The sequence below is a fragment of the Odocoileus virginianus genome, chromosome 5, assembly GCF_023699985.2.
Source record: "Odocoileus virginianus isolate 20LAN1187 ecotype Illinois chromosome 5, Ovbor_1.2, whole genome shotgun sequence".
NCBI classification, from domain to species: Eukaryota; Metazoa; Chordata; class Mammalia; order Artiodactyla; family Cervidae; genus Odocoileus; species Odocoileus virginianus.
In genome coordinates this window covers 13,319,717-13,345,301 of record NC_069678.1, presented here as the reverse complement: position 1 = coordinate 13,345,301, position 25,585 = coordinate 13,319,717, and the positions used below count along the sequence as shown (strand labels likewise).

The 25,585-nt window shown below is 56.2% G+C and overlaps 1 protein-coding gene across 1 annotated transcript; it reads right to left on the bottom strand.

Moving 5' to 3' along the window:
* Positions 1 to 7,018: 7,018 nt before the first annotated feature.
* On the bottom strand, positions 7,019 to 25,537 carry NTRK1 (neurotrophic receptor tyrosine kinase 1). Its single transcript, XM_020910850.2, has 17 exons — positions 25,268 to 25,537; positions 21,959 to 22,033; positions 21,611 to 21,682; positions 19,963 to 20,031; positions 19,035 to 19,180; positions 18,662 to 18,804; positions 16,025 to 16,157; positions 14,123 to 14,449; positions 13,705 to 13,722; positions 13,508 to 13,560; positions 13,136 to 13,238; positions 12,497 to 12,643; positions 12,058 to 12,188; positions 11,678 to 11,850; positions 9,220 to 9,460; positions 8,695 to 8,853; positions 7,019 to 7,418 (listed from the first exon to the last, which is right to left on the bottom strand). The coding sequence occupies exons 1-17, from the start codon at positions 25,477 to 25,479 to the stop codon at positions 7,233 to 7,235; spliced, it is 2,388 nt and encodes a 795-aa protein (XP_020766509.2). The 5' UTR covers positions 25,480 to 25,537; the 3' UTR covers positions 7,019 to 7,232.
* Between the last annotated feature and the right edge of the window lie 48 nt (positions 25,538 to 25,585).

Genomic DNA, 25,585 nt, shown 5'->3' with positions numbered 1-25,585 from the left:
AAGGGGCATGGTTGGAGGCAGGGAAACGGGAGGAGGCCCTGGCGCTGATCCAGGGAGCAGTGTGATGGCATGGATGGGCAGAGGTGCCAAGGAGTGTGTGAGCTCAGAGCACAGTAGCAAATGCTAAGAGAGGGCACGGGTGCCTCTTCCCTCCAGGATGGGCAGGGATTGCTGAAGCATTCCAGAGGCCTTAAAAGAGATGGAAAGGGCTGGAGAGGGCTCCTTGATCCAGCTTGGAAAGAGGGACTGAGAGCTGACTCTGGGTTGGTCCCACGGTCACCTGGACCTACAACTCACCTCAGGCCACTCCCTGTCTCAGCCACAGCCACACAGAGGTGCTCCAGGACACACAGACACAGGGAAGGAAGGGGCCTGCGGTTCTGCCCCAAACACAGCCCATGGGAGTGGAAGGATCTGTGAAATCCTCTCGGGAAAACCCAAAAGGAGAAAATACAGCAGGCTCTTGCTGCTCTCCCTGCCTCTCCAACCAAGCTCGTCCTAAACGGTTGGCAGTGACGCTGAGGACAGCAGTGAGGACGCCCCACTGACAGGGCATGTGCCCGGCTGACACTTTCCCTCTCCTTTCTGGATGTCAGTGGAGGGGAGGCTGAAATACAAGCCGTGGCACACACACCCCACCCATTGCTTGCCTTCCGGCCTGAGCTTCCCTCCTTATTTCAGGCTCCATGTTCCTCCCTGGGTAGTCTCTGACTTGGATCTGCCCGAAAGCCCCCACCCCTATACTCCTCCTCCCAGCCCTGCCTACAGCCCGCCCGCCAGGCTGCCTGGCACTCAGGCTCCGTCCTTTCTCCCTCCACTCTAGCTGTAATCACAGCTCAGCCCAGACCGCCCCCCCTCCTGTGAATAATTGGGGCTGATTTAGGGGCTATCAGGGGAGAGAGGGGGGGGCTAATGGAGTTCGTGGGGGGCCGCCCTGGTGATGAGGGGAAGGTTGAGAGGCAATTAGCAGGGCTGACAGCCTCGGGAATCACCTAACGTGCAGGCCTGCCCGCAATAAGGGCTAGTGGAGGGGTGGGGGCGGGGGCCTGCTCCACCCCCACATCCAGGGGTGGACTTGGACTTGAGAAGGGAGCTGGGCCCTCCATCAGCAGGAGGTTGGAGGACAGACAGCAGAAGGGACTTCCAGAAAAACAAGAGCAAGGGAGGTGGGGGGGCACTATGGGGAGGGGGGGAGGCTGATGGGATGAGCCAGGAGCTCCTGGTCTTCCATTGCGCCCCACTTCCCACACACACACACACACACACACAGGGCCCAGGCTGAATCCTATCCGTCGCTGGGGACCAGCTCCTGATTAATACCAACATTAGCCCTGAACACTCTCCCCTCCTGGCCCCCCTGTCATTAATTACCTCCTCTCCCAGTCCAGCACAAGGGAAGCCAGCTCCTCCGGGGGAGAAGGAACAGTCTGACCCCCTGCCCAAGAAGCCACTCCTGCCCCCTCCTCCCTGCTGCTGGAGAAGAGAGGAAGAGAGGAATCTGGAGGGAGGGAGACTGTGCCCTTCTGTCCCCAGCATCCCCACACTGTCCTCTCATCCCTGGGAGTCGAGGTTTCGTCCCCACCTCTGCAGCTGGCCGGCCAGGAGCTGAAAGACCTCCGGCTAGAAGAGAGGCCCCCGTGGACGAGGTGAACAGTCAGATCCCCGAGCTCCCTGCCCAGCTACATGCCTGGTGTTTCCAGGTCAGGAGCAAGACTCTGCACAGATGTGGGCGGAGAGCCCAGCTGACACAAACCTTCACACAGGGACTGCCACACACAAACACATCTGACACACTGGGACCAAAGTCACATGGGTGGGAAGGGTCAACACACGCTGCGGGGGGGACTGCCCACCGCCACATACAGAATCACACCAGGAGCGTCCAGTCAGCTGCTTGGCGTGGGGCAGGTAACGCGTCACAGAACATTCGAGTGTCAACGGAGAGGGCTTTGCCTCAGATGAAAGTGTGTGAGACTCAGGAGAAGGGATCCCAGCCTTCTCCTCCCTCCCTCTCTATCTCTTACACACACACACACACACACACACACACACCTTAAAGCAAAGGGTAGTGAATTGAAACCAAGCCCACATCTACCCCAGCTGTCCAGCCCAGGGCACCAAACCCGAACTCCCCTCTCAGCCCTTGCCCCCCAGGTTGTGTCTCTAAGTGTCTTCATTTGAGAAACCCCAGGCAGCCCAGTTCCCACTCAAGGATAAAGGGTGGGGTGGCTTCATGAGGTTTTTTCTGAGCCCCTCCCAACACCCCCGTGAGCCCCGTTACAAGACCAAGTGAGCCTGGAGATTCAACAATCGATATCCCTCAAAGATGAAGATGCTAATAACTTTATCCCCTCTTGTCCTCCAACTCCCACCTACATTAGCTCTGACCACAGGCCCCAGGCAGCTGGGACCTGCAGTGGGCGGGCCTGGAGCTGAGTAACCCCTTCAGATCCAGGTGGGAAGCAGGAGGGCAGACCGCAGAAAGGACTTCCTGACACTCAGGATCAGGAGGCCACAGGGATAACAGATAGAAAGCCTCAGAAGCATGTTTCCCACTCCTGGTTGTATACACTGGAGACTCAACTCAGAGTCTGGGAGGATTCATGGCCTCAGAAGCACCCTACAGAGATGCCAAGGTCCGAGTAATCCCTGAGGGCTGCCCAGAGGAGGTGAGCCAGGAGGAGAGCTCCCACTTGGGAGTTGACAGAGTAGTGAATGTGGGCTGCTCTGGCCCTGCTCTCCCTGCAAACCTGGCACTCATCCTTCACCAGGGCTGGAGACCCACAGCCCATGGAGTTTCGGGGGAAGAGAGAAGCCCCTTCCTCCCTCACACACTTCACAGCCAGGTTGCATCTGTCTTTAAAGCTGCTGCAGCTGGAGGGGGTGGTTGGGATCAAGGGACAAGAGCTCTTTTTTTGGTGAGCATTATCCCCCCAAAGGGCTCCCCAGGCGGTGCCAGTGGTAAAGAACCCACCTGCCAATGTAGGAGATATAAGAGACGCAGGTTCAAGCCTTGGGTCAGGAAGGTCCTCTGGAGAAGGAAATGGCAACCCACTCCAGTATTCTTGCCTGGAGAATCCCATGGACAGAGGAGCCTGGCAGGCTACAGTCCAAGGGGTCGCAAAGAGTCAGATATGACTGAGCGACTGAGCGCTCACGCACGCGTGTCCCCCCAAAACATTCTTCCTGCCAGCCTGGCCTATCACACCCCAAAGACCAGGGCCAGGCCTTGGACTGGGGGTGCTCAAAACCTGTCACAGGACAGAGAGAAGGAGGTGGAAAAGGAGGAAGAAGGGTGGGAAAGGGAAGAATGAAAACAGCAAACATTTACAGAGCGCCTTCCACCCACCGGTCAGGCGCCACTGGAAGAGGTTTACTCCTGAGACTTGTTTGAACCTCATGATGAGCCTAGGAGATTAGTGCTGTTATCATCTGCATTTTGTAAAGGAGAACACTAAGACACAGAAAGACTGAGTAAATTACTCAGCATCACCCAACTGGTAGGTGCAGAACCCAGCATTCTGGCAGCAGAGTCTCAAGCTTAACCCTCAGGGAACCAAGCCCTGGAAAAAGAGGAAGGGACCCAGCTGAGTGGAAGGGGAGCTGAAGAGCCTCTTAGTCCAAGGCACGCTTAGAGGCAGGGCTCAGAATAAAACACACTGCCCCGGGACTCTGGCCCGAACCTGGCGCGCTCTTGCTTGTTTCTCTGTGTCCTGCGCGCGCAACTCTTGTTTCCTTGCGTGGCCCCAGGCTGCCTCTCTGTCTCCTTGGGCCTCTTTGCCCCTGTGTGAGCTCCACCAGCTTCTCTGGCCCCGTCTTGTCTCTGTCTCTCCCGGCTCCAGGTCTCTTTTCTCCCCACTGCCCCAGAGCCGAAGCTGCTCAAACTTTCCATCTTAGCGCTGGTGTCCATCAGAGCTGGGGTGGGGGTCAGGGGCCAGAGAGAAACAGACTGGGAGGGACTGATGCTTAGCACCACGGAGTCATCTTGCTCCTCCTGGAGGGGAGGCTGAACTGCCTGGTGGTTCAGCCTGGCTAGACTGAAAGTGGGTCTTTCTGAGGCCTGGCTCCTCCTGGGGCTGTCAGCCTTTCTCTCATCGAGCAGGTCACTTTAGGAATTGGGTAAGACAGGCTTTCTCTAGCTGGTACTTAGAGAGTCCTTGGCCTATGGAGTCCGGAATTTTCTCTAGGATCTCTCTTCAACTTGGGGGTTCAAGGGGACCCAGGACAGGACGTTCCCAACCCAGACTGCCCCAGCACTCTGCCAGCACTGTTTCTGGAAGCCTAAACAGACGCTCTGCTCTCCTGTCAGGAATCTAGCCCCTGAGGGAGCAGGCAGGAAGGAGGCAGAGGCTGGTTAGGAAAGCTGGAAGTCTTGGACCCCTGGGTTCTGTAGCGAGCTCCCCCCCCCCCCCACCGGAGGCGCCTGGGGAGCCACATTGACTGCTGCATCACTGTTTTCTTCTCTCGCTGGAGGATTTGGCAGAAGCCTCCTTAGAGAAGGGAGTTCTGGGTTCTTTCCTCCATGCTGGGTGTTCTTGCAGGACCCACCACCTCATCTGAGCCTCTGTCTCCCAACCGAGACAGTTCTCCCTGAGAGGGAGGGGTTGGGGGGGGGGAACCACGAGAGATCCGGGGGACTCAGATGTCCGACCCCCACAGCCTCAGGTGGCTGTCCCCATCCCAGTCCCCATGGGGTCCTCGGGGCCCCTCTGCACTGATCCCCCTGTAGGCGTTCATCTCATCTGGGGCTCAGCCCTTGGCGTGTGTGTGGCAGTGGCAGGGGTGGGCAGTGAATGGACTCGGCACAGTCAGGAGGCGATTAACAGGGGAAGGGCGCGTGTCATGACACAGTGGGTGGAGGGGAGCACCATTAAATACAATGGGATCCAACAATTGGGGGAGGGGGAGCTGTGTGCGTGTGCACCCACGTTTGCAGGTACACACGTGACTGTGTGGAGTAGGCAGGTGTGGCTGTCAAAGCACTCATGGGTGAGTCCATCAGTGAAGGGGAGGGACTAGGCGGGGCTCTTAGGCCATGAAGCTGGCAGTGTTGGTCCGAGCTCCCTCCTCACCACCCAGGACAAGGCCCCAGACCCCAACTGCCCAAAGGAATCAGAGTGACTGGCTTCACTGGCTTCAGCACCTGTTCCCAGATCGATAAAAGCTATTCAGTGCCCCCTCCCACACCCTCGCAGAATTTTCCCTTTCTTGTCTTAACCTTGTTTCCAGAATCCCTCGCCTCACCTGCCCAGCTTTCCCAGCAACACCTCCAGTTGTGGTATTAAAAGCCTCTGATGCTCTTAACCTTGGAAATGCTCCACATGCCCTGGCAGGTCCCTTCTGCTACCTGATCTCCATCCCCTCTGCTTCAGTGATGCTCAATGCGAGCCAACCCCAGGACCCCTTGTGCCTCTACCGGCAGAGTCTCCAAGGCTGGAAGTGTGTCCTACCTCCCTCCTCGGCCTGGAAGAGAGGCTCAAGGGGCAGAGGAGGTGGGGGCGATGGGAGTGTGGATGAGCTAGAAGGTGTCCCCCACCCAGGAGGCCATGCTATTCTCCAGGACTGTCTGATTCAGCTACTTGTCCCACCTGTGTCTGTTTAAGCCACCCATCTGCACCTCTGTCTCTCCACTTGTGTCTACCCAGCTGTATGTCTCTTTCCCCTTCTCTGTCTGCACATTCTCTGCAGTCTCTTGGCCTGTCTCCACGTCTATAGGTCCTCTTCCTTTCTTATTCTGCATGGTCTCTCTCTTCGCACTGTCTCTGGGCTCACCCGTTGGGTCTGATCCTCTGACCCTGTCTCTCCCAGCATGGTCCAACCTCCTCTCCTCCCAATCACTTCTGCTTAAGCCCTCCCTCCCCGGGAGTGGTGCCTCACCAGCCCCACCCAGCCCAGGACGTGAGAAGAGGGCTTTTGAACTTGGCCTTCGGGGACCAGACCCCCCCATCAATCAACCTGCAGCCTTGGGTCAGACCTCCATTAGCACTAACCAGCCTGGACAAGAGGCAGACACCATCGGGCTAGGCCTCGGGGTGATAAGACCCAGATTGAATCACCGGGGGCGGGTGGGGAGCCGGACATCCAGGGACAAGAGCCAGCCATGCTGTCGGCCCTGAGGAGCCATGGAGAGCATGGGTTATTGCAGGAGCTGGACAGGTGATTGGAAGTGATGGGGCTTGAGCGGGGGGTGGGAATTGCTTCTCCCTGCTCCTGGGTGAGGAAGATAGGGACAGGGCCCAGGTCCCAGGGTGGGGGACTTCACCCAGCCTCAGAGTTGACAGAAGCCTCAGGCCACTCAGTAAGACCAGTGGTGTTCCAAGGGACAGAGGGACAGGGAGAGCATACCTCCTCCCTCAGGCAGAATGGAACGGGGAGATGGCCCACCTGGTCCTCAGGAAATAGCCACCTTGCTCAATCCTTGGCCTCCAGGTACGGATCTCAAAGCACTTAGAGCCAAGAAGAGTGACAAAGTGGAAGGAAGAAGGGTCCTGCTTCCCTCAACCACTCCTTTATCCTACGCCTTCCCTGTCCCAGCCACACACACACACACACACACACACACACACACACACACACGTGCGTACATGCACCCATATATGCAAGCTCTCCCTACCTCTCTTTCTTTCTCAACCATTTATCGTACTGTGTGCTTGCTCTGTTCTGGGAACTCCAATACAAGGAAGACTCACCCCAGCAATGCTTCCGTCCTGTCCACCACCCCATCTAACTTCAATCCCTCCCACTGTAGCCTTCCTGAATGAAATACAGAGACAGGCAATTAGGGTCTGAAGGTCTAGGAAACTTGACCCAAAGCTCCTTCACCACTACTCAGACAAGATGGCCATGGTACTAGGAGGCAAACCACAGCCCCAAGACAGAGGTGACAGCTGCATGCAGTAGGGGTGGGTGGCTGGGGTTCACCAGAATGGGGGAGGATCCCACAGAGTCTCCCCTTACCTGAGCCCCAGTGACCCCCTCCCAGAAGGATGTCATCCCAAGAATTGGCAAGAGACACAACCAAGGGATAATAAATATAATTGCTATGACGGAACCCTGCCTAGAGAAGCAGGAACATCCTGCACTCCCAGACCCCACCTGTCCCCTCCCACATGCTGAGGGTGAGTTAGATGCTTTGAGATCACCCTGGGGCTGCTGGGAACCATGGCAGTTGCTGAGGGCAGGCTGCAGTACTCCGCATTTGGTTACCCAGCCCCAGGCCCTAGGCCAGCCTCCTAGCCCAGCACATCCAAGTAGACAGGAGGCGCCTGGGCCAGGGCTTGCAGCCGGGCATGCACATCCTTGATGCTGTGGCGTTGTTGGGGCTCCCGCTGCCAGCAGCCCCGCATAATGGCGTAGACCTCCGGTGGGCAGGCACGCGGCCGCTCCAGCTCACGTCCCTGCGTGATGCACTCGATCGCCTGGGGCCACCAGAGGGAGAGAGGGGAGGGCACACTGGGCTAGGGGCGGGAGAGTGAGGCCAGACCAGGCACTGCCTCTGCCTCACTAAGGCTCCCAAGGCAGGTCATACAATATGTCTGGGCCTCATGGCTCCCAATCATCTAAAAGGATGCAGTGAAGCCTAAGATCCCTTTCCACTCTGACTCTGAGCAGTGACAGGGCTTTGAGCTAGAGAGACCCTGTGAAGGCTGGACTAGGGTAGAATTGCATCCCAAAGGGCTGGAATCAGACCCTCAGAAGACTTGCCAGGTGGATTGAGGAAGGAGAGGGGCCAAGACATTTGCCAAACCATCAGCTAAGTGTTGAGGGCTGATTGGAAGAAGGGAAGGGTTCTCCATCTCTCAGCACCAGAGGGCAAAAAGAAAATAGAGCAGGGTTGCAGGTAACGGACTTGAAAAGTAGGTGGCTTGCATTTTAAGGTAGAGGGCAATGCCACTTTTTCCATCTTCTGTAGGTACCACTCTGTTGGGGACCTAGCTCCTCTGACAAGAAACTGCAGTGGGAAAGCTCAAAGCTTGACTCCAGGAAGGACTGCTAGAGAAGCTGACAGATCCAAAGGAGAGAATGTGGCAGGGAGATGGTTGAAGGGCCTGGAGCCTCTTCATCCCCCACTTCTTCCCTCCCTCCCCATTAGAGGACTTGGGTTATGGGCGGCACTAATTCCATTCCTTCTCTCAGTGCTTGAGAAAATTAAAATCTATAACCCTCTCCCCCACCCCACCAGCCTCCAGGGAGCAGACTGCATTAGGAGGAGAAATGGAAACTGACAGCTGCGAGCCAAGGCGGGGGTGAGGGGAGCTGCTCCGGGAGAGGGAACACCTGGGGCCTGCTCTGGCTGCGTCCAATCCGGGGGGCATGGGGAGGTGGGGACTGTCCTTATGACAGTCTAACCTCCAGCCTTCCTGCTGCAGGGTTGGGTGCGCTCCTGCTATGCTCCTCTTTCCACGCCTCTCCCTTTCGCTCCGATAATGCCTACTAGGTCTACAAAATGCGGCGGGGGATGGGGGTCTGGGCTCCATTTATAAAGTGCTTTGAGGTTCTCCCAGGAGCCGGTTAAAATAGGAGAAGGAGTAGAGAATAGGGTCGGGGTGGAGGAAGCAGTGCCGGCAGGAGGCCGGATGAGTGCCCGGCGGCGGTGGGATGAGGGGCAGAAGGGGGCAGAATTCCCTAAAACAGGGACCCGAAGGGACAGGGGAGGGGTGGCCGGCAGGCAGCGACCTGCGGAGCGGTACTGACCTCGGTGTTGGAGAGCTGGTACCAGGGTTGCTTGCCGTAGGTGAAGATCTCCCAGAGCACCACGCCGAAGCTCCACACGTCGCTCTCGGTGGTGAACTTGCGGTAGAGGATGCTCTCGGGCGGCATCCAGCGAATGGGCAGCATCGTGCGGCCTCCCACCTGCCGGCGGGCCGGCCGACGCCGCGTCACCTCCAGGGGGCGCCCGCCCCGCGGACAGCCTCTCCCGGCGCAGACCCGCCCCCAGCCCCGTCATTAAAAATAAATAGAAGTGGCTCTCCCTCCCAGGGCTAAGAGGAAAAAACCGATGGTGGCGTGTCCGTCCGGGACAGTGGAGACAGACCCTCCTCCACTGCGCACCAAGGGAGTAGGAGGAGGGTTAAAAAACCAGAATCAGAGAGTCTCAGACCCCACACCGCCCGAGGAAGAGGACGGCGTGCCCAGCAAGGGCAGGCCCTCTTAGGGGGACGCAGCCATGGCGTCTACAGTTTGGAGGCTGGGGGAGGGGTTGGGATGAAAGACCCTTACGCGGTAGTAGTCGGTGCTGTAGATATCCCGGCTCATGCCGAAATCGCCGATCTTAACCACTAGTCCCTGACCCACCAGGCAGTTGCGTGTGGCCAGGTCCCGATGCACGAAGTGCAGACCTGCCAGGTACACCATTCCCGCAGCAACCTGGCTAGCCACGGCCAGCAGCTGCCCCAGGCCCAGGGGTCCCGGAGCCACGTCCTCCCCGCCAGCCAGCAGCTTGGCATCAGGCCCATGGGACCTTCGAGAAAGAGTGAGGGAGAAGGGATGGGCTAGGAGGAGAGAACCTCGGGGGAACCTGAGAGAAGGTGGGGTGGGGGAGCTGGGGGAAATGGGGGAGGGACTCAAGGAAGGTAGGAAGGAGAGAACAGGGGAAGCAGGGGTCTGGAGGGGCTTGGATGGAGGCCGGCTGGGGTGCCCACCTCCAGAGCATCCACTAATGCCCAGATTTCCCAAGTGCATGCCTTCCTCTCAGGCAGCCACCTTGAACTCCAACCTCAGCATCTAGCAGCCCACGGCTCCTACACCTCTTGCCCAGCTACATGTCCAACTAAACCCCTGCCAAGATGCTCGGCATCCTCCCCCAGGGGTGCCCCTGCCTCGCGGAAGGGAATGTCCCTCACCCAGGCTGTGAGCCTGGAACCTGGGAGTCCTCCATTCCTGTCTCTCTCACCTTCGCGCTTAGTACTCAGCCATTCCTGTAGGATCTGCCTTCCCACGGTTTCCAGGATGCCCTCCTCCTCCCCACACCTACCCTCCAGACCATTCCCCAAATATTCCTTCTTCTGAGGCTGTCTGAGCTGGTGGTTTTGTCAGTATTGCCCTTTTCCTGTTGGCCAACTTTCTCCTCATCCGTTTATGTCTTGGTTTATTCCAGATATCTGGTAAACATCTCCAGTGTGCCAGGAACCAGAGCTACAGTGGAGGGTGGGATGCAGATAGGCTGCAGCAGTGCAGTGTGAGGGGCCTCTGGGGGCACTCAGGGCAGGGACGGAAGAAGTGAGGGAAGGCTTCCCAGAGGAAGAGACATCTCAACTGAGACTCAAGCCCTTAGGAAGGGAGGTTGATAAACCACTCGAAGGGATGGGAGACAGGAGTGGGTTATGCGGCTGGGAAAGGAGGCCTGGTGCACCAGGCAGATGGAAACCCGGAGGTGAGGAGAAACAGACGGCCCCTCCTAGGGGAAGTCTTCCAGACTCGTCTAGCTTTCGTGATTCCCTCCTTTGCTCCGTCCACCATATAAAGCTGCTCTCCCCACATCCTGGGCCCCAGATGGCTCCTCGCTGGTATCCGGTCCCTAGCACGGAGCCCACACCATGTCTGGTGAGCAAGGGGAAGGGCTTCTCTCTGGCCTCCTCTTGACCTGGATTCCTCTGAGCCAATCCACCTCCACACAGAACCTTGGGTCTGACCTCACCTCCCTCCTGCTCCATATCCTCCCCGGGCTCCTCCCCATCCTCAAGATAAGCTCAGACTCTGGGGTCTTTTCCAGCTGAATTCTGCAGCCTGGCTACGTGAATGACCCAGCACTCTCAGTGGGGTTGTTTAGAGACCAAATCACAACCATCAACTGTACAAAGATACTCATCCAGAACCACAGTCCCCCGTTGTTCCTCTTACTGGTGGGGAAACTGAGGCCAGAGAGGGAAGTTACTTGGCAAGGAAGGCTCAGTTAACAAGTCACAGTTGATCCTAAACCCTGGCCCTTTCTGCTCCATCCTGCTCCAACCTCAGGAAGGTGGTGGGGGTGGGGGTGGGGTGGTGGTGTCCACCTCATCAGAGAAGAATTCAGCAAATGGAACACGTGACCATCACACATCCAGATCATTTGTTACTTATGGGCCTTTGGGCAAGTCGCCGAACCTCTCTAAGCTTCATCTGAGAAATGGGTACATTTCTAGAAGTTTAAGTTATTAAACCTATCAGAGTTGTTCTGTCTCAAGCCAAAGAAAGGAAATTTGGGAGAATTTTCCTCAAGTACAAATTGCCATATATGCTAGGTGACTATGAAAAATAAGTATACATTTAGATTATTACAAATATGTAGGTATAAGCACATCCAGTCATAAAAAAATGAATTGTAAAATATGTAGCATAGTGCCTGGAACATGGCAAGCGCCTGATAAATGTTTGTTATTGCTGTTATCATCGTGACCCAAACTGCCACCTCCTATGGACCTGGCTTCTGTGCGCCACCCAGCAGTGCACGCACACTCTCCGCAAAGCCCAGCCATCCTGCAGCTTCAGCTCATGGCTTCCGCTAATGCAGTCTCCCTGACACTGTCACTCTGCCCTCCACACGGACTCTCCCCTCATTCACACATCTGCCTCTGAGCTCCTTGGGGACAGGAGCTATGCCTTCCTGCTCCTTCCTGGTGATTCCCCCACAGTTCAGCAGACAAGCCAGGATGTGCTTGTAGGGAAGGGATGACAGGCCATGGGCCGGGGGCCGTCGTACCGGAGGAAGCGGTTGAGGTCACCGTGCCGCATGTATTCAAAGACCATGAGCAGCGGGCGGCCCTCAGTGCAGACGCCGAAGAAGCGCACAATATGCTGGTGCTGAAGCATGGTGAGCAGCTCAGCCTCGCGCTGGAAGTCCTGCCGGGCGCTCTCGGACACCTCCTTCAGCGCCTGGATGGCAGGGGCCGGGACATCCCTGGATGGGGGCCCAGTCTTGACCACCCCGCATCCCGGCTGGCCCAGCATCCACCCCCAAGTCGTGAACTATGCCAGGTCCCAGCCTCTCCCCTCTCCCCCATCTTGAGCACCCTGTCCTGGCATGACAGGGCTCTGGGAGGTGGGCCCTGGACCAGCAACACTTCGTGGCCAGGGTCTTACCTTGACGGCCACTAGCATCTTGTCCTTCTCGGGCAGCAGGTTGTGGCACTCAGCAAGGAAGACCTTCCCAAAGGCACCCTCACCCAGCTCCCACTTGAGCACGATATCTCGGCGCTTGATGTGATGAACACCTGGGGGTGGGGGCTTGCAGGATCAGCCAAGAACCCCAATCTTGGAAGAGGGATGGGACAGGGGCAAGGACAGGACTGTCCAGCAGGGTTGTGCTTGGCAGAGGGGGCGCCCGGCAAGAGGGAGGGTCACACTGAAAGTGAGCCTTTGCCAAGTCGCATGACATGATGGGGACATGGGTGGTGGGGGGCTGGGAGGAAAGGCTTGTTCAGGCTGCGATGGGCCTGACACAGAGGAACCTCTTCACATGCACACACATGTACAAACACACACACACAGGCTTGCCCCCACCCTTGACCCAGCCCCTCACAGGCATCACTGAAGTATTGTGGGTTCTCAATGATGTGGCCTTGGAGCCCAGAGCCTTTGCCCTCGGTGGGAGACAAGGAGCTGCCACCCAGAGTCATGAAATGCAGGGACATGGCCAATCCATCCTCCGGAGCCAGCACAGCGGGGCCTGGGAAGGACACAGTCGTGTGGAGGGGTCACAGCCCAAGCACACACCCTGGCTCCTGCCAGGTTGCAGGGTGCCAGGTGACCCTACCTCCTAACTTGCATGGGAAGAACCAAGGAGCTAGGAGGCAAGACAGTCGCAGGGGGAAGGGGAGGCACTCCAGCCATTCTCTGTCTGGCTCCTGTCCAATCCCAGGCCCTGTGGGCCACCAGAGAACTCCCCCACTGCCCCCACCCCCCACAGAGCTCAGACCTCCCAGATCCACTTAGTGTTTGACTACAATCCAGCCACCAATTAGCAGCTGCTACTTCTGAAACTACCCTGGCTTCAGCTCCGACACACTCACACTCACGAGTCCTCATATACCCCAAACACCCACTCTGTAGAACCCCATATGTGCCCAGGCCCCCACACAGAGGACAGAGTCGGGAAGAACCAGGAGGAAATAAAGCCAGGAAGACAGACTGACAGACCCTCCGCAGCCCCTCTACTCACGGTTGATCCCAAACTTGTTCCTGCGTCCACATTTGTTGAGCACAAGAAATGTTGTAGAAAGGAAGAGGCAGGCAAAAACGGCTAGGCCCACAGCCATCGAGACCTGGGGGTATGGGGTGGTTGGATCTAGGGGTCATCCTGAACCCTCAGAGCTCCCCACTGGTAAGCTACTTCTCCATCCTGCATAGACACCCAGAGCCAGGCCCCCACACCTGCCTTCTCCTCCCCTGGGCCCCCGAGTCATGTGAGTTGATGGAGCTCAGGCCAGACTCTACTGCTCTCTGTGCTCTGACTGGAAATGACATACAGAGGAGCCTCCAGCCCAGCCTCCTAGTCCTAAATCCTGGACAAGCTTCCACTTCCCATGCTCACCCCAAAAGAAGTCTCATCCTTCTCCACTGGGTCTCCGGAAGTGCTGTTGGTGTCTATGGGGACACAGGGTAGAAAGGCTGTGTCACAGGTTGTAGCTCCTCCATAGACTCCCCACTCTGGCCCCAGCTGAACCCTCAAGAGTCAGGTTAACTGTGCCCCCTGCCCCAGCTCCCAGCTCCAGGGACCAGACTACTCACCCACTGGCGAGAAGGAGACTGCAGCAGGAGGGAGGAGAGAGAGCAATCACATGGAGGAAAAGAGCAGTGAGTCCCCTTCCCCCTCTGGACTCATCCCTTCGTGGGTGGGAGTGGGAGGGGGAGGCAGAGCTGCTCCAGCTGGGCCGGGAATGCCCTGGTTCATGGCTCTCTCTTCAGCCAGCCCTAGTGAACGGAATAACTCAGGGATGCAGAACTCCTGGGGCTGGGGAAGGCAGGGCAAGGAAGCCAGCACAGAGCTGGACACCAGAACTCCAGGCTACTTTCTGTCGGGGACCAGACCCTCCAACTTCCAGGGTCAGGATCACAGTGGGAATTGGGCCAGGCCTCCCCGGACACCTGGATCTGCACCCGGTTGGGGTCCAGGGAGTGGGAGCAGGGTTCAGGGTGGCCCTCGCACCAGGAATGGGGTCCTCAGGGTTGAATTCGAAAGGGTTGTCCATGAAGGCGGCCATGACCCACGCGGCAGCCTGGCCCAAGGGGTTGGTCGCCAGCAGCGTGTAGTTGCCGTTGTTGACGTGGGTGGGCTGGTTGAGGCGCAGGCAGCCGTGGCGCACCGTCTCGTTGGCTGCCAGCTCCAGGAACTCGGTGAAGATGAAGCTGGTCTCGTTGAGCACAGAGCCATTGAAGAGCCAGCGCAGAGAGGGCGCTGGCTGCCCATCCACCGAGAAGGGGATGCACCAGTGGTGCTGCTCCACGGCGTTTTGCAGATGCACGCTGGCCGGGACTGTGGGCCGGGGGGGTGACAGTGAGAGTCAGGAGCCGTCCCTGGGGAGGCTGAGGGTGGACAGTCAAAAGGGGGCAAGCCTAAGAGCAGCTGGTCAGCGGGCTCCAAGAGATTCACAAGGAGAGGTGTTTTGAAGAAAGCCGGCAGTAAGTCTTAAATAAATCAGGCAGCAGTTGTATACAATTCTGAAGCTTAAAGAATTTAAGTGGTGGGTTTAAAGTAAATAAGTAACAGTCCTAGAGAAGTAGGGTTCCAGCTTATGGAAATTAGACATGGATTCTTCCAGATGAGGGAATCCAGAAAAATTTAGTGTAGTCAAGTTTAAGGGGATCTGGAAGGGGCCTAAAAGATCAAACAAGCAAATATATATATATATATATACATATATATATATATATATATAATTTTTAAACTTTTTGGGAAAAAAATGGGTTTGAAATAGACCCAACCTGAAAGAAGCAAAAGACCTTCAATATAGAAAAAAGTATATATATACATATATATGTATATACGCACATACACACACACACACACACACACACACACATGGGGTTTCTCAGTGGAAAAGAACTGGGTAAAACACTACTGCTAAAGAATCCACCTGCCAATGCAGGGGACATAAGAGACACAGGTTCGATCCCTGGGTTGGGAAGTTCCCCTGGAGAAGGAAATGGCAACCCACTCCAGTATTCTTGCCTGGAAAATCCTGTGGACAGAGGAGTATATATATATACACAATTGACACTAGAATTCCAGCCAGCATTCATGCAGTGGAATACTATTCAGCAGTGAAATAAATGAACTAATTGTTTCTCCAGTTAACATGAATGAATCTTCCAAATATAATGTAGAGCAGAAGAAATTAGACACAAAATAATATATGAGGTATGATTCCATTTATATAGTGTACAGGAACAGATAAAACTCAACCATGCTGACAGGGAAGCATATGTGTGTAAAATTATTTTTAAAAGCAAGGAGATGATTGTCACAAAAGTCAGAATGGGGTGGAAGAGAAGGATGGGTTCTGAATGGGGAGAAGGGGGTATCTTCTGAAGTGTCTGTAAGCCGAATTATTGTTTAAAGTATATATGTTTTATGTACATATCTATGTATATTATGTTTCCCAAGAAAAGAAGAAAAACTTATACAATGTAGAAGATTTTAAATAATTTGTTGGCAGACCTAGAGAAATTAGGCAGTGAGCCTAAAGAGAAACTTGCATGGGGAATTTCTTCTTTTAAAACTAGGAAGTAGGGCAAAAGTCCTACAGAGGAATGAACTTGAAGAAATACAGGGGAGCAGAGAGAACGGATGTAGCTGGTGTTGAGGGCCTCAGGTAGCAAGACTTGGGCAGGGGGCCAAAAAGAAATCCCTCTCCATCCCTCTGGCCTTGATGAGCCCCCAGGACTTCCCTCAAAGGATCAGGTTTTCATGGGAATCTGGAAACAGCTGGGAGGGAGTAGCTGTGGACACACATACATCCCACTCCTTTCCTGCAGCCCCTGACCCTCACATCCTCTTTTCAGGGAAGCAGGGGTGGGGGTGGGCGCAAAGGCAGTCACTGGCACTCACAGGAGACATTGACTTGGACGGAGACTTCAGCCCGGCCCACGTCGTTCTCCGCCCAGCACGTCACGTTCTTCCTATTGAGGTCACTGGTGACATTGGCCAGGGTCAGCCCCAAGGACGGCAGACTCCCAGATTTCTGGGTCAGAGAAAAGAGGGGAAAATCAAGAAGAGCTTCAGCTGGCTTGGGGCTGGAGGCAGCTGGGCAGGGGGGTGAGGGGTGCAGAGCTGATGTCTTTGGGGAACCCCTCTGGCTCCAGGTGGAAAAGAGAGGGAGGGACGGAAAGGGAAGAGGTGTGGGAAAGAATACGGCAGAGAATGGCCCTCCTTCAGAGCCTGTTTGCACCTTCTCCTGGATCACTGATTTAATGATCTGAAAAATCCAGAACACAACCAATAACCTCAAAATAGGTGCAAAGTCTCCCAAACCATAAAACCACCCATCTGAACAGCTGAATAGACGTCACAAATTCCAAGTATGGAAATATACACAACCAACTGGAAAACCAGCTAGGACCTCACCACCTACTGATTCTTGTTTAACACATAATTCTAAGAAATTTAGTCTCAGCCCAATGAAGATCAGAAACCAAGAGATGGTGCTGATAACAGGGCAGCAGTTAGAAGCAACAGTAGAACCGTAATGAATACCTTTGGCAGATGGAAAAAGAGAGTGAAGTTAGAGAGAAGCTAAGTGACTTGGTTTTGAATCATCATCAAAAGATTGATTCAGATTCACATTCTCTTCCTGCGACACCACGGAGGTTATATGGCCCTAAGACAATTTTTGATCTTTCTGAACCAAGATTTTCTTATTTTGTAATCCGAGGAGGTAGAAAAAATGATCTTCTGACATTTTAGAAAGCTATTTTCATAAAATGATGACAATAAATGAAGTAGTGGACAAATCTGATTTTTCTGGAAATTTTGTGAATGTGGAATCCCTTGAATACATACCAGGGAAGGTGAAGTTTCTCTGGGCTTCCATTGGAATATGTGAGTTCAAAGATTCCAGAAGAGCTGTCCAGCCTCTTGTGCAAGCCCCGAGTTCCAGCCACTTGAAGGGGAAGCCCTGCCCTAAGCTTCTCTCGGCTGTTCCATCTCCTCTAAATCACCCTGGAATATCGTATCCCATGAACTCTTCCCTTTGAGCTGTTCTGCCACTCTCCTGATGGTGACCTGATGGGGACCAGCCTCCCCTCCCCTCTGTTTAAGCTAGGGGATGGCTTTTCTACAGGAAGTCTCTAGAAGACAGAAGTGAAGCTCCCAAGAGAACAGCAAAAATCTGGAATTTCCCCAAACATATAGCTTATCAAAGGTCTCTCCACAGATGGTCATGGCTGGCCTCTTGCTTCTGCCTTGTCCCCTTTTCCATTACTCAATCTTGGAGGCACTGATCTATGGGACAGATGGGACCACTCGGGGGTCAGTGGTCCCCCTACCATGTCTAGACCTCCTGCTCAGGACTCCAGTGGTTCCTCCTTCAATACTGTCCAGGTTATTGTTGTTTAGTCACTATGTCTGACTCTTTGCGACCCCATGGACTGAACCCCTCCAGGTCCCCTCTGTCTGTGGGATTTCTCAGGCAAGAGTACTGGAGGGGGTTGTCATTCCATTCTCCGGGGGATCTCCCAGACCCAGGGATGGAATCCACGTCTCCTGCTTGGCAGGCGGACTCTTTACCACTGAGCCATTTGGGAAGCCCAGGGGACCACCAGCAATTCTGGGGTTGGTTCCCTTTCCAAAGGGAGGGCCTCCAAGCTAGACACCACAGCCTGCTTTCACTGGCGCGACTTCTTCCAGGGACTGGGCTCCGTGTCTACCCATGCGGGGTCAGCTTTTGGACGGGCACAGCCCAATGTCAACCCCTGCTGACCTTGTCCATGAAACCTCCTGAGTCAGTTATGGCTATTCTTGGCTGCCTGTTGCCAGCCTAAGGACAAAGGGCAGGATCTGGGAAGATGCCCAAACTGGATAAGAGAGCTAGAGGCCCGCAAGTGCCCAGAGGCCAGCAGAACATCTGAAGGCCATCATGTCCATCTCCTCAGTTGACAGATAAAACCAAAGTGCAGGCGGATTGGGGGATTTTTCCAAAAGTCACTCCGAGAATTAATCAGTGAGAAAGCTGAAACCAGAACTGTGCCTCCCTTGCGAATATGCTCATCACACACCCAAGAGGATGCTGCTTCTGGATTTTCTAGAAAATGACCAGAAGGCCCTGAAGAACTGGCCTCGGTACAGGACCACAAATGTTGCTCCCTCTCCTTGGTTCTCAGTGTCCTTATCTAGAAAGGTGGATTGGAGAGCTGGTATGCTGGGTTCCCCGGGTCAACTCCAATATGGGAGGGCTCTGTGACCCTCTCTCTTTGCAGCCAGCGTATCTTCCCAGAATGGGGACCTAAGTTCTAGCTGATCAGTGGAGCCTGGGGTCCCTGCTGGACCAAGGTCTGCCCTGAGGGCATGGGGTGTGCCTATAGCTACCCAATAGCACAAGCCTGAGTCCCAAGGGTCTAAAGTATCTTGGTCCATCTCTCATCCTTTATGTGCTTCTTATTTGCTCTTTTTTTCCCTGTCTTTGTTCCCTGTGCTCAGGTGCATCAGGAGGGGGGCCTGGGGTGGGGGGGACAGTGGAGGGCCTCTCACCATCACCGTGGCTGACCCCTCCAGCTCCGTGAGGATCCAGTCAGCCTGCTCCAAGTCCTGCCCCTCCACCTGGCACTGCAGCAACACGTCGGCCCCCACCTCCACGGAGGCATTGGACATCTGGATCTTCAGCGTGGGCTCACCTGGTGCCCGAGGGGTGTCAGAGCTGGGAGGGGCCTCCGAGTCCTGCCTGGGGACACTGGTCCTCCCCCAGCCCTCCCCAGTGACCCTGCCCCTGCCCCTCGACCTTCAGTCTCCCCCAGCTCTCTCCCCCAGGCCCCCCCTTCGGGGCCCGCCCCCTGAGCCCTGCCCAGTGCCCTCTCCCCAGGTGTGCCCCTCTTTCCCAGCCCCTCACACCACCTGCAGCACCTACCACAGCTGGCGTTGGAGATGACGGCAAGGGGCCCCTGCCCGGGACACAGCAGCTTCTGCTCCCGAATGCCTCCCCGCCCCTCCTCCTCCCAGCGCCGCAGCCAGAGCAGGGCACAGGAGCAGCGCAGGGGGTTCCCCGACAGGACTCTGGTGGGTGTGGGGGAAGAGAGAGAGTGGGGGGGAAGGGCAGATGAGAAGGAAGGTCTACAGCAAGAGGGAGTGCTGTTAGATAGCAGGGTGGACTGTCCAGAGGTGAAGGAGTGGGGACACAGGAGAAGTTCCTCTCATGGACCCTCTTCACGAGACATTGAAAGAAACAGAATGCCAAAAATCAAAGACAGCCAGCTACAGGCTATACAGAATTGCCCCACCCAGGCTCCCCAGGGTGGCAAGCCAGGTGAGGTAGGGTGGCAAGGAGGCAAGGGCATTCACTGCTTTCCGGAGTGATCCAAAGGCCTTAGGCGCCTACCAAACAGTGCTGTCCACCCACCCCACGAGCTTGATGTGCTAGGAATGTGGGCAGATATGCCCTTGTGCGCTGGCCCAGAGAACCATGCCAGCCCCTGGGCCTGAGAACACACAGCTCTCCACACCCCCCCACCCCAAATGTGCCCAGGGCAATAATCCCCGAAGTGGCTGCAGGGACCCACAGCTTCTGCTTTGATGGGGCAGGGGGCTGGTTTACAGACATGCATGTGGACAGCCAGACATGCCATCCCCACAGAGAATCCCCTACCCCCCCAACAGTTCCATGAAGACATAGTGACATACCTTCACAGAGACGTACAGGCACTCGAAGGCCCACACAGAACACACACACACACACACGCACACACACACACACACGCACACACACACACACGCACACACACACGCGCACACACACACGCACACTTGCTGCCCTTGCCCCTGCAAGCTCCCACACTCACAGTTCCTGTAAGGAGAGGCCCTGGACCGTTTTCCAGGAGAGAGACTCCAGAGCGTTGAAGGAGAGATTCCTGCAGGAGTTGAGACAGAGCAGACAGACCCCCTTGAGCGACCCGACCTCGCTCTGACCCAGTGTGAGCGAGGGGAGGAGCCAGGAGAACGCTGACATCTGGCTCCCCGACCCCTGCCCTGGCAACTACAGCTAGCCCGTGGGCGAGGCATTGGGGTGGGGGCCCTGGTCAGGCTCTTTGAGTCCCATCTTCTCCCTGGGACAACAAGGGTTAACCCCACTTAACCCCCTCGCAGACCCCAGGGAGGAGGGGGTCTGAAGGAACAGCCGCTCCCCTTCCCCCACCCTTGGCCCCAGCTGGCAAAGTGCTGAGGCCCCAGCTGGGGGCAGGGGCTCCATCTGTGCTCCCACTGAGCCCAGGACGGGGCCAGAGGAGGAGGGGAGGATAGCTCCCACACTCGCTTGCCCTCTGCCGGATGCCTCGGAACTCAGGGTCCTTCCCCAGGTCCCCTCCCCACGCCTCCTTCCTTCCCGTCCTCAAGAACTGAGGAAAGGGACCCCAGGCCCCCAGCCCCAGCGAGGGGCCGGCTCCAGGACTCTGTGTCCTGCACAGGGCTGCCACACTAGGACCTTCGGCTGCCGAGGGGCCTGCCCTGACCCTTCTCCTTGCCTAGCGGTCTTTTGCTCTGTGGGGGCTGAGTTGGAGAGTAGCCACTACACAGGGATCATCAGCAAGACCCATTTTTAATGCCAGGCAGAGCTGAGTGTACTTCTGTTCTGCCACTTACAGCTATATGACCTCAGCCCAAAATGTAACCTGGCTGATTCTCTGAATCCTCATCTACAAAATGGGGATGACACTACCTCTCTCACCAGGCTAATGGTGAAGATTCACTGACAATAAGTATTGTGAGGTGTCACTGAGTAAGCATCTTTAACTGAAGCCCCCGCACCTAGTCAGGGAGGTACCATCACCTTATCCTGTCGTTGTTGTTAAATCACAGGACACAACCAAGAGTTTAGAGTCCCCAGAACAACTCCATGAGTCACAGGCTCCCACCGCACTTCCCATCTCCCCACCTGCCCGAGGTGGGAAGGAGGAAATGAATTCCTACCCTCAGGAGGCCAGAGGATGCTTTACCAGGGACTCTAAGGGTCTTTGGAGGTCTCTCCTGCCCACACCCCCTTCTCTACAAAAGGGGTACATGTGACCCCCAGGGGAGTGTGCCAAGTGACTGATCTGATCCCCCAGCTCCCAGGACATCCCAGGGGTCAGGAAATGGTTGGGAGACAGATTCCCAGTCAAAACCCAGGGTCCCACTCCTGATCCTTGCCCCCTTTGGACTGCTGTGTGTCTGAACCCCGGGAAGAAAACTGAGGCAGGCACCTATGAGAAGTGTCCTGCCCCATGAAGCATGGAAGTGAGACAGCAAGAAGGACCTTCTAGTTGGCAGGGGTGAGAGCTGAGAGGATCACCATCCCTGAAGTGGATGAGAAAAAGGCCCAGGAGAATAGGTGGGATGCCTTCCCTGACCAGGCTGGGGCCATCCTCAGAACAGTGCCCTGGGGAGGGCCAAGCCCATTAGCCGCCCAAGCCTAGGTGTCTCCCCAGCCCGCCCTGCCCAGCCCCGGTCACTCACAGTCGACCGAGCCGCGGAGTGAAATGGAAGGCATCTGGCGCCACAAAACGGAGACCACTCTTCACGATGGTGCTGGGGAGGGCACGGTAGGGTCAACACTGAGGGGAGCAGTTACCTGGGACCCCTCTCTCCACCCATGCCAGCCCCCCAGTCTCTAGTACTTAGCCCTCTCTCCACCCCCCCCAAACACTTCCTCGGCAACCCTGGACCCCTGAGGCCCCCAAGCTCTCTGACCAGCCAGCCCCTCAGTCCTCAGCCACCCAGGCCCGCCCAGGCCCTTAGCACCCTTGGTCCTAGCAACCCCCACCCGACCCTCTGGTCCCCCAGGCCCTGTGCGGAGGCCCTCACAGTTTCCTCAGCTCCCCCAGGCCCCTCAGGTCACTGAGCTTCAGCTGCTGCAGATGCTGCTGGTTCTCGATGTAGCTGTGGGGAGAGGGGATGGGAATCACAGGGGCCAGGCCCACACTCAAGTCCTCAGACCCACCTGCCTCCCTCCCAACCACATGCACCCACATTCACCCACAGGCATCCAATCACACAGAGACCTGTTTACACATGCACACGTGCACAGGCAGGCCACACACATGCATCCACATACGCACGGAGACCCACGGCCTCACCCAGTCACACAGTCATATGCCCGCGTCCTCACACTATCACACATGCATGCCCACACACATTCAAGCACACACACACAGAGAGATGTGTAAAGATAGACACAGAGACGCACATCCTCACATACACCAGCATATGCATGTGTGAACCCACAGATGTCCCCATGTGCATGCTTACACTCTCCCATGTAGACAGACAGCCACATAGTTCACCTAGGCACACACATGTACATGCATGTGAGAATGTGTGGGCACTATTCACATGCATAGACACACATGGGTTCATTTGCAGCCTGGCATCCTGCTTTTAAACACAGAGCCTCTCCTGCACATGCTTAGCATTGGGGGTCATGCTCAAACACTCGCTTCCATGAGGGGCCTATGTTCATCACTGTCACTGCCCCTCCCAGCACAAAGGAAGGCCTGGGGCCATGAAAATACGCACTCCCAAACACACCGGCTAAGAGACCACTGTCTGGGCTCACCCATACTCCTGGGCATGCGTTCGAGAGCACGCGCACACACACACACACACACACACATACCACCCTCTCCCCCTCAAAGCCACTGGCCCCTCCCCAAACTCAAGTATAAACCCCTCCATTCTCCGTCCCCCCACCCTGGCATCTTTCAGCAAAGCAAGTGACAGGCATACAGGCTGTCAGTCAAGGACCCCTTGAGCCCCTCCCTGCCCCAGAAGGGACCCAGGGAGAAGAAAGGGGCCATGAGAGAAGGGAGTCAGAGTTGGGAATGGTGAAGAGGCATCGACTGGCTGTCTCACGCAGTGAGAGAGCAATGGGAACGCTGGCAGGTGGGGGGTGTGCAGAAAAACAAAGACAGCGAAACAGAGACACCTAGGAAGAGGAACTGACAGGAAGAGACTGGCAGAGAGACAGAGACAGACAAGAAGAAAGACAGATAAGAAAAGGGAGACAGAGAGACAGAGAGATAAGCACAGAGAGCCAGAGAAAGCAAGATAGGGGGAAGAGAAAGAAAGAAGTAAAAAAGCAGGCATGCAGGGCTGGGGGATTTCTGCTGCCCTGGGGCCCTGCCCAGCTTCTGGATCTCACACGCCAGGGAGTTCCTGAGAAGTCAGCTGTCCTTGCAGGTGCACGTCATGTCCCCCCCGACCCCGGCCACACACACAGGGGCTCCTGACTCACTGCCTGTTCTCAGAACTCTCTCCCTCTGCCCTGTGCTTCCCTCAACCTGTGGGAACCAGGACCAGCCTGGATGACCCCCCCCACACACACACACACACACACTGCCAGTCCTTCCCAGACCTGGCCCCTGGAGGACACCCAGGTGTCAGGTCATCAGTCCCCTGAGGTCTAGGGAGTAAGTTCCAGTGACTCTGAGTTGGTCCCTAACCTACCCACTCACCCCCCAGCTCCTGCCAAGAGAGCCCAGAGGTGTAGGGACCTAAGGAGGGGGTGAGGGACCCGGGGAGGGAGTGAAAAAGTAGGGTGGCCGAGTATGTGCAAACTGTCAGGCAGCGTGCTCAAAGCTGCCTCATTCGTTTGGATTCATAATCAATCTGTCTATTCGAGTCCATTATCTCCTCGTTAGCTCTGCGGGTGAAGGAGGAGGAGGGGACCTTGCAGATGGAGGCAGGGGTTAGACTGCTGCCCCACCCAGAGGGACAGCTCCACTCACACCCTGCATGGCTTCCAGCCCCCAGCCCCCACATGGCCACACTCCCTACTCCCACTTCCCCTCTGCTGGACGCACTAGGGGCTTGGAAGGGAATCAGGAAAAGAGAGTGCTGATGGGGAACATTCAAGAGCCTAGACCCTGCTTTGAAGACCCAGAGTGATAAATGCACAGGACTGGGGGTGGCAGTCTGGACTTCAGGCCTCCCTCCCATCATGCAGAAACCTAGGTCCAGACCAAGACAAGGCCATCTCTCCTCCTGGCCTCCCTAGGGCCATTAGGGAGCGAGATTGAGTACCTTCCCGTTAATTACCACAAGATACCCGAGTAACTCAGTGCCAATTATCGTAGGCTGCTCAAGTCACTTCCAGACATTGATGGCCCCTGCCACAGTAGCCTTTCAGGCTATTACTGCATGAGGCCAGGGTTCCTTGCCCACTGTCTAACCCCAGGCCTAATAGGAGGAGGATATTCTAGCAGGTCCTTTCTTCTTCTAGAAGTCTTGCTGGCCCCACCAGCCACATAGAATACTCAAGTATTTTCCAGACATCATCATATGATGCTTGAGTATCTCTAAGCCAATTATTATAGAATACTCCCATAGGTTTCACCAGCTGCTAAAAAGTACTTGTGTATTTTGTAACCAATTAATGCAGGATGTCAGAGTACTGCAAATGTTGGTGATTCCTCCCAGTTTCAGGTCTGGAAGGGAGGAGAATCTCTCAGCAAGGGCCCTGTCTCCCTACCTAAAGTAGGGAGAAAAGGGTGGTGAAGGAGATGGGGATGGGGAGAGGGGAGCTTGGAGGGGCTCTCATTTCCTACCTCCAAATCAAGCCGTGGTGGGGAGGAGAGATGGTGGAAATGGGGATAGGAGAGCTTAACCACCAAGCTATGGTCTCTCAGCGCCTCCCACCTATTTCAGTTCAATTTCCAATTCAAGAGACAAGAGCTGACTTTGCCTGGTCATGACAAGAAAGGGGATAAGGGTGGATTTATCCCTGGGAAAGGAAAATGGTAAGGGTACCAAACTGGGGGCGGGGACTGTTCTCTGCAGATAATCACCTCCTGTATAGGGCAGAGGGTGGGCTCCTGGCTGAGCTCCACAAAGCGGTTTCTATAAGGCTGGGCTCTCTCGGATCTGGTCCACAGAGAGCCCCTCCTTCCTCTCCTCGAAGCTAGCACCTAAGCTGCTCTGAGCCCAGCGTCCAGGCAGTAACTGCGGAGGCTGTCAGGGCAGCAGAGGAAAACTAAGGCACAGCCGAGACTTGCGTGTTATCAGTCTCCCGCCGCACCCGCCCCTCCTGATATAGCACGCAAGCCATGAGTCCGCGCCCACGGGGCACGGCTATGCCCGCCTGTCCCCGCGCCCCCTGGCTCGCCAGACACTCACAGCTCCGTCAGGTTCTCGGCGCCTGGCAGGTGGCGGAGGTTATCCAGGGTCCCCGGCCGGGTGCAGCGCAGCCCCGAAGGGCCGTGGGGGCAGCAGACATCGGGGCAGGATGCAGCGCCCGCAGATGCCAGCATCAACCAGGCCAGCAGGCTTCCCGGCCCCGTAGCCCGGAGGTGCCCGCCAGGTTGCCCGCCCCGTCCGCCTCGCAGCATCGCGACGGCGCCCGCCTCGCCGCGGCCGGGCAGCCGTCTATGCGCTTGCAGCAGCCGCTGCCGGGCCTCCCGCGACATGTGCGCTGGGCGGTGTTAAAGACCAGCC

Coding starts and splice junctions, on each gene's coding strand:
- NTRK1 (XM_020910850.2), bottom strand. CDS start 25,479: ATGCTGCGAGGCGGACGGGGCGGGCAACCTGGCGGGCACCTCCGGGCT. Junction 16,158..18,661: donor AGGGGTCAGCCACGGTGATG/GTGAGAGGCCCT, acceptor TCTCTGACCCAG/AAATCTGGGAGTCTGCCGTC. Junction 12,644..13,135: donor GAACAAGTTTGGGATCAACC/GTGAGTAGAGGG, acceptor TGTCCTTCCCAG/GCCCCGCTGTGCTGGCTCCG.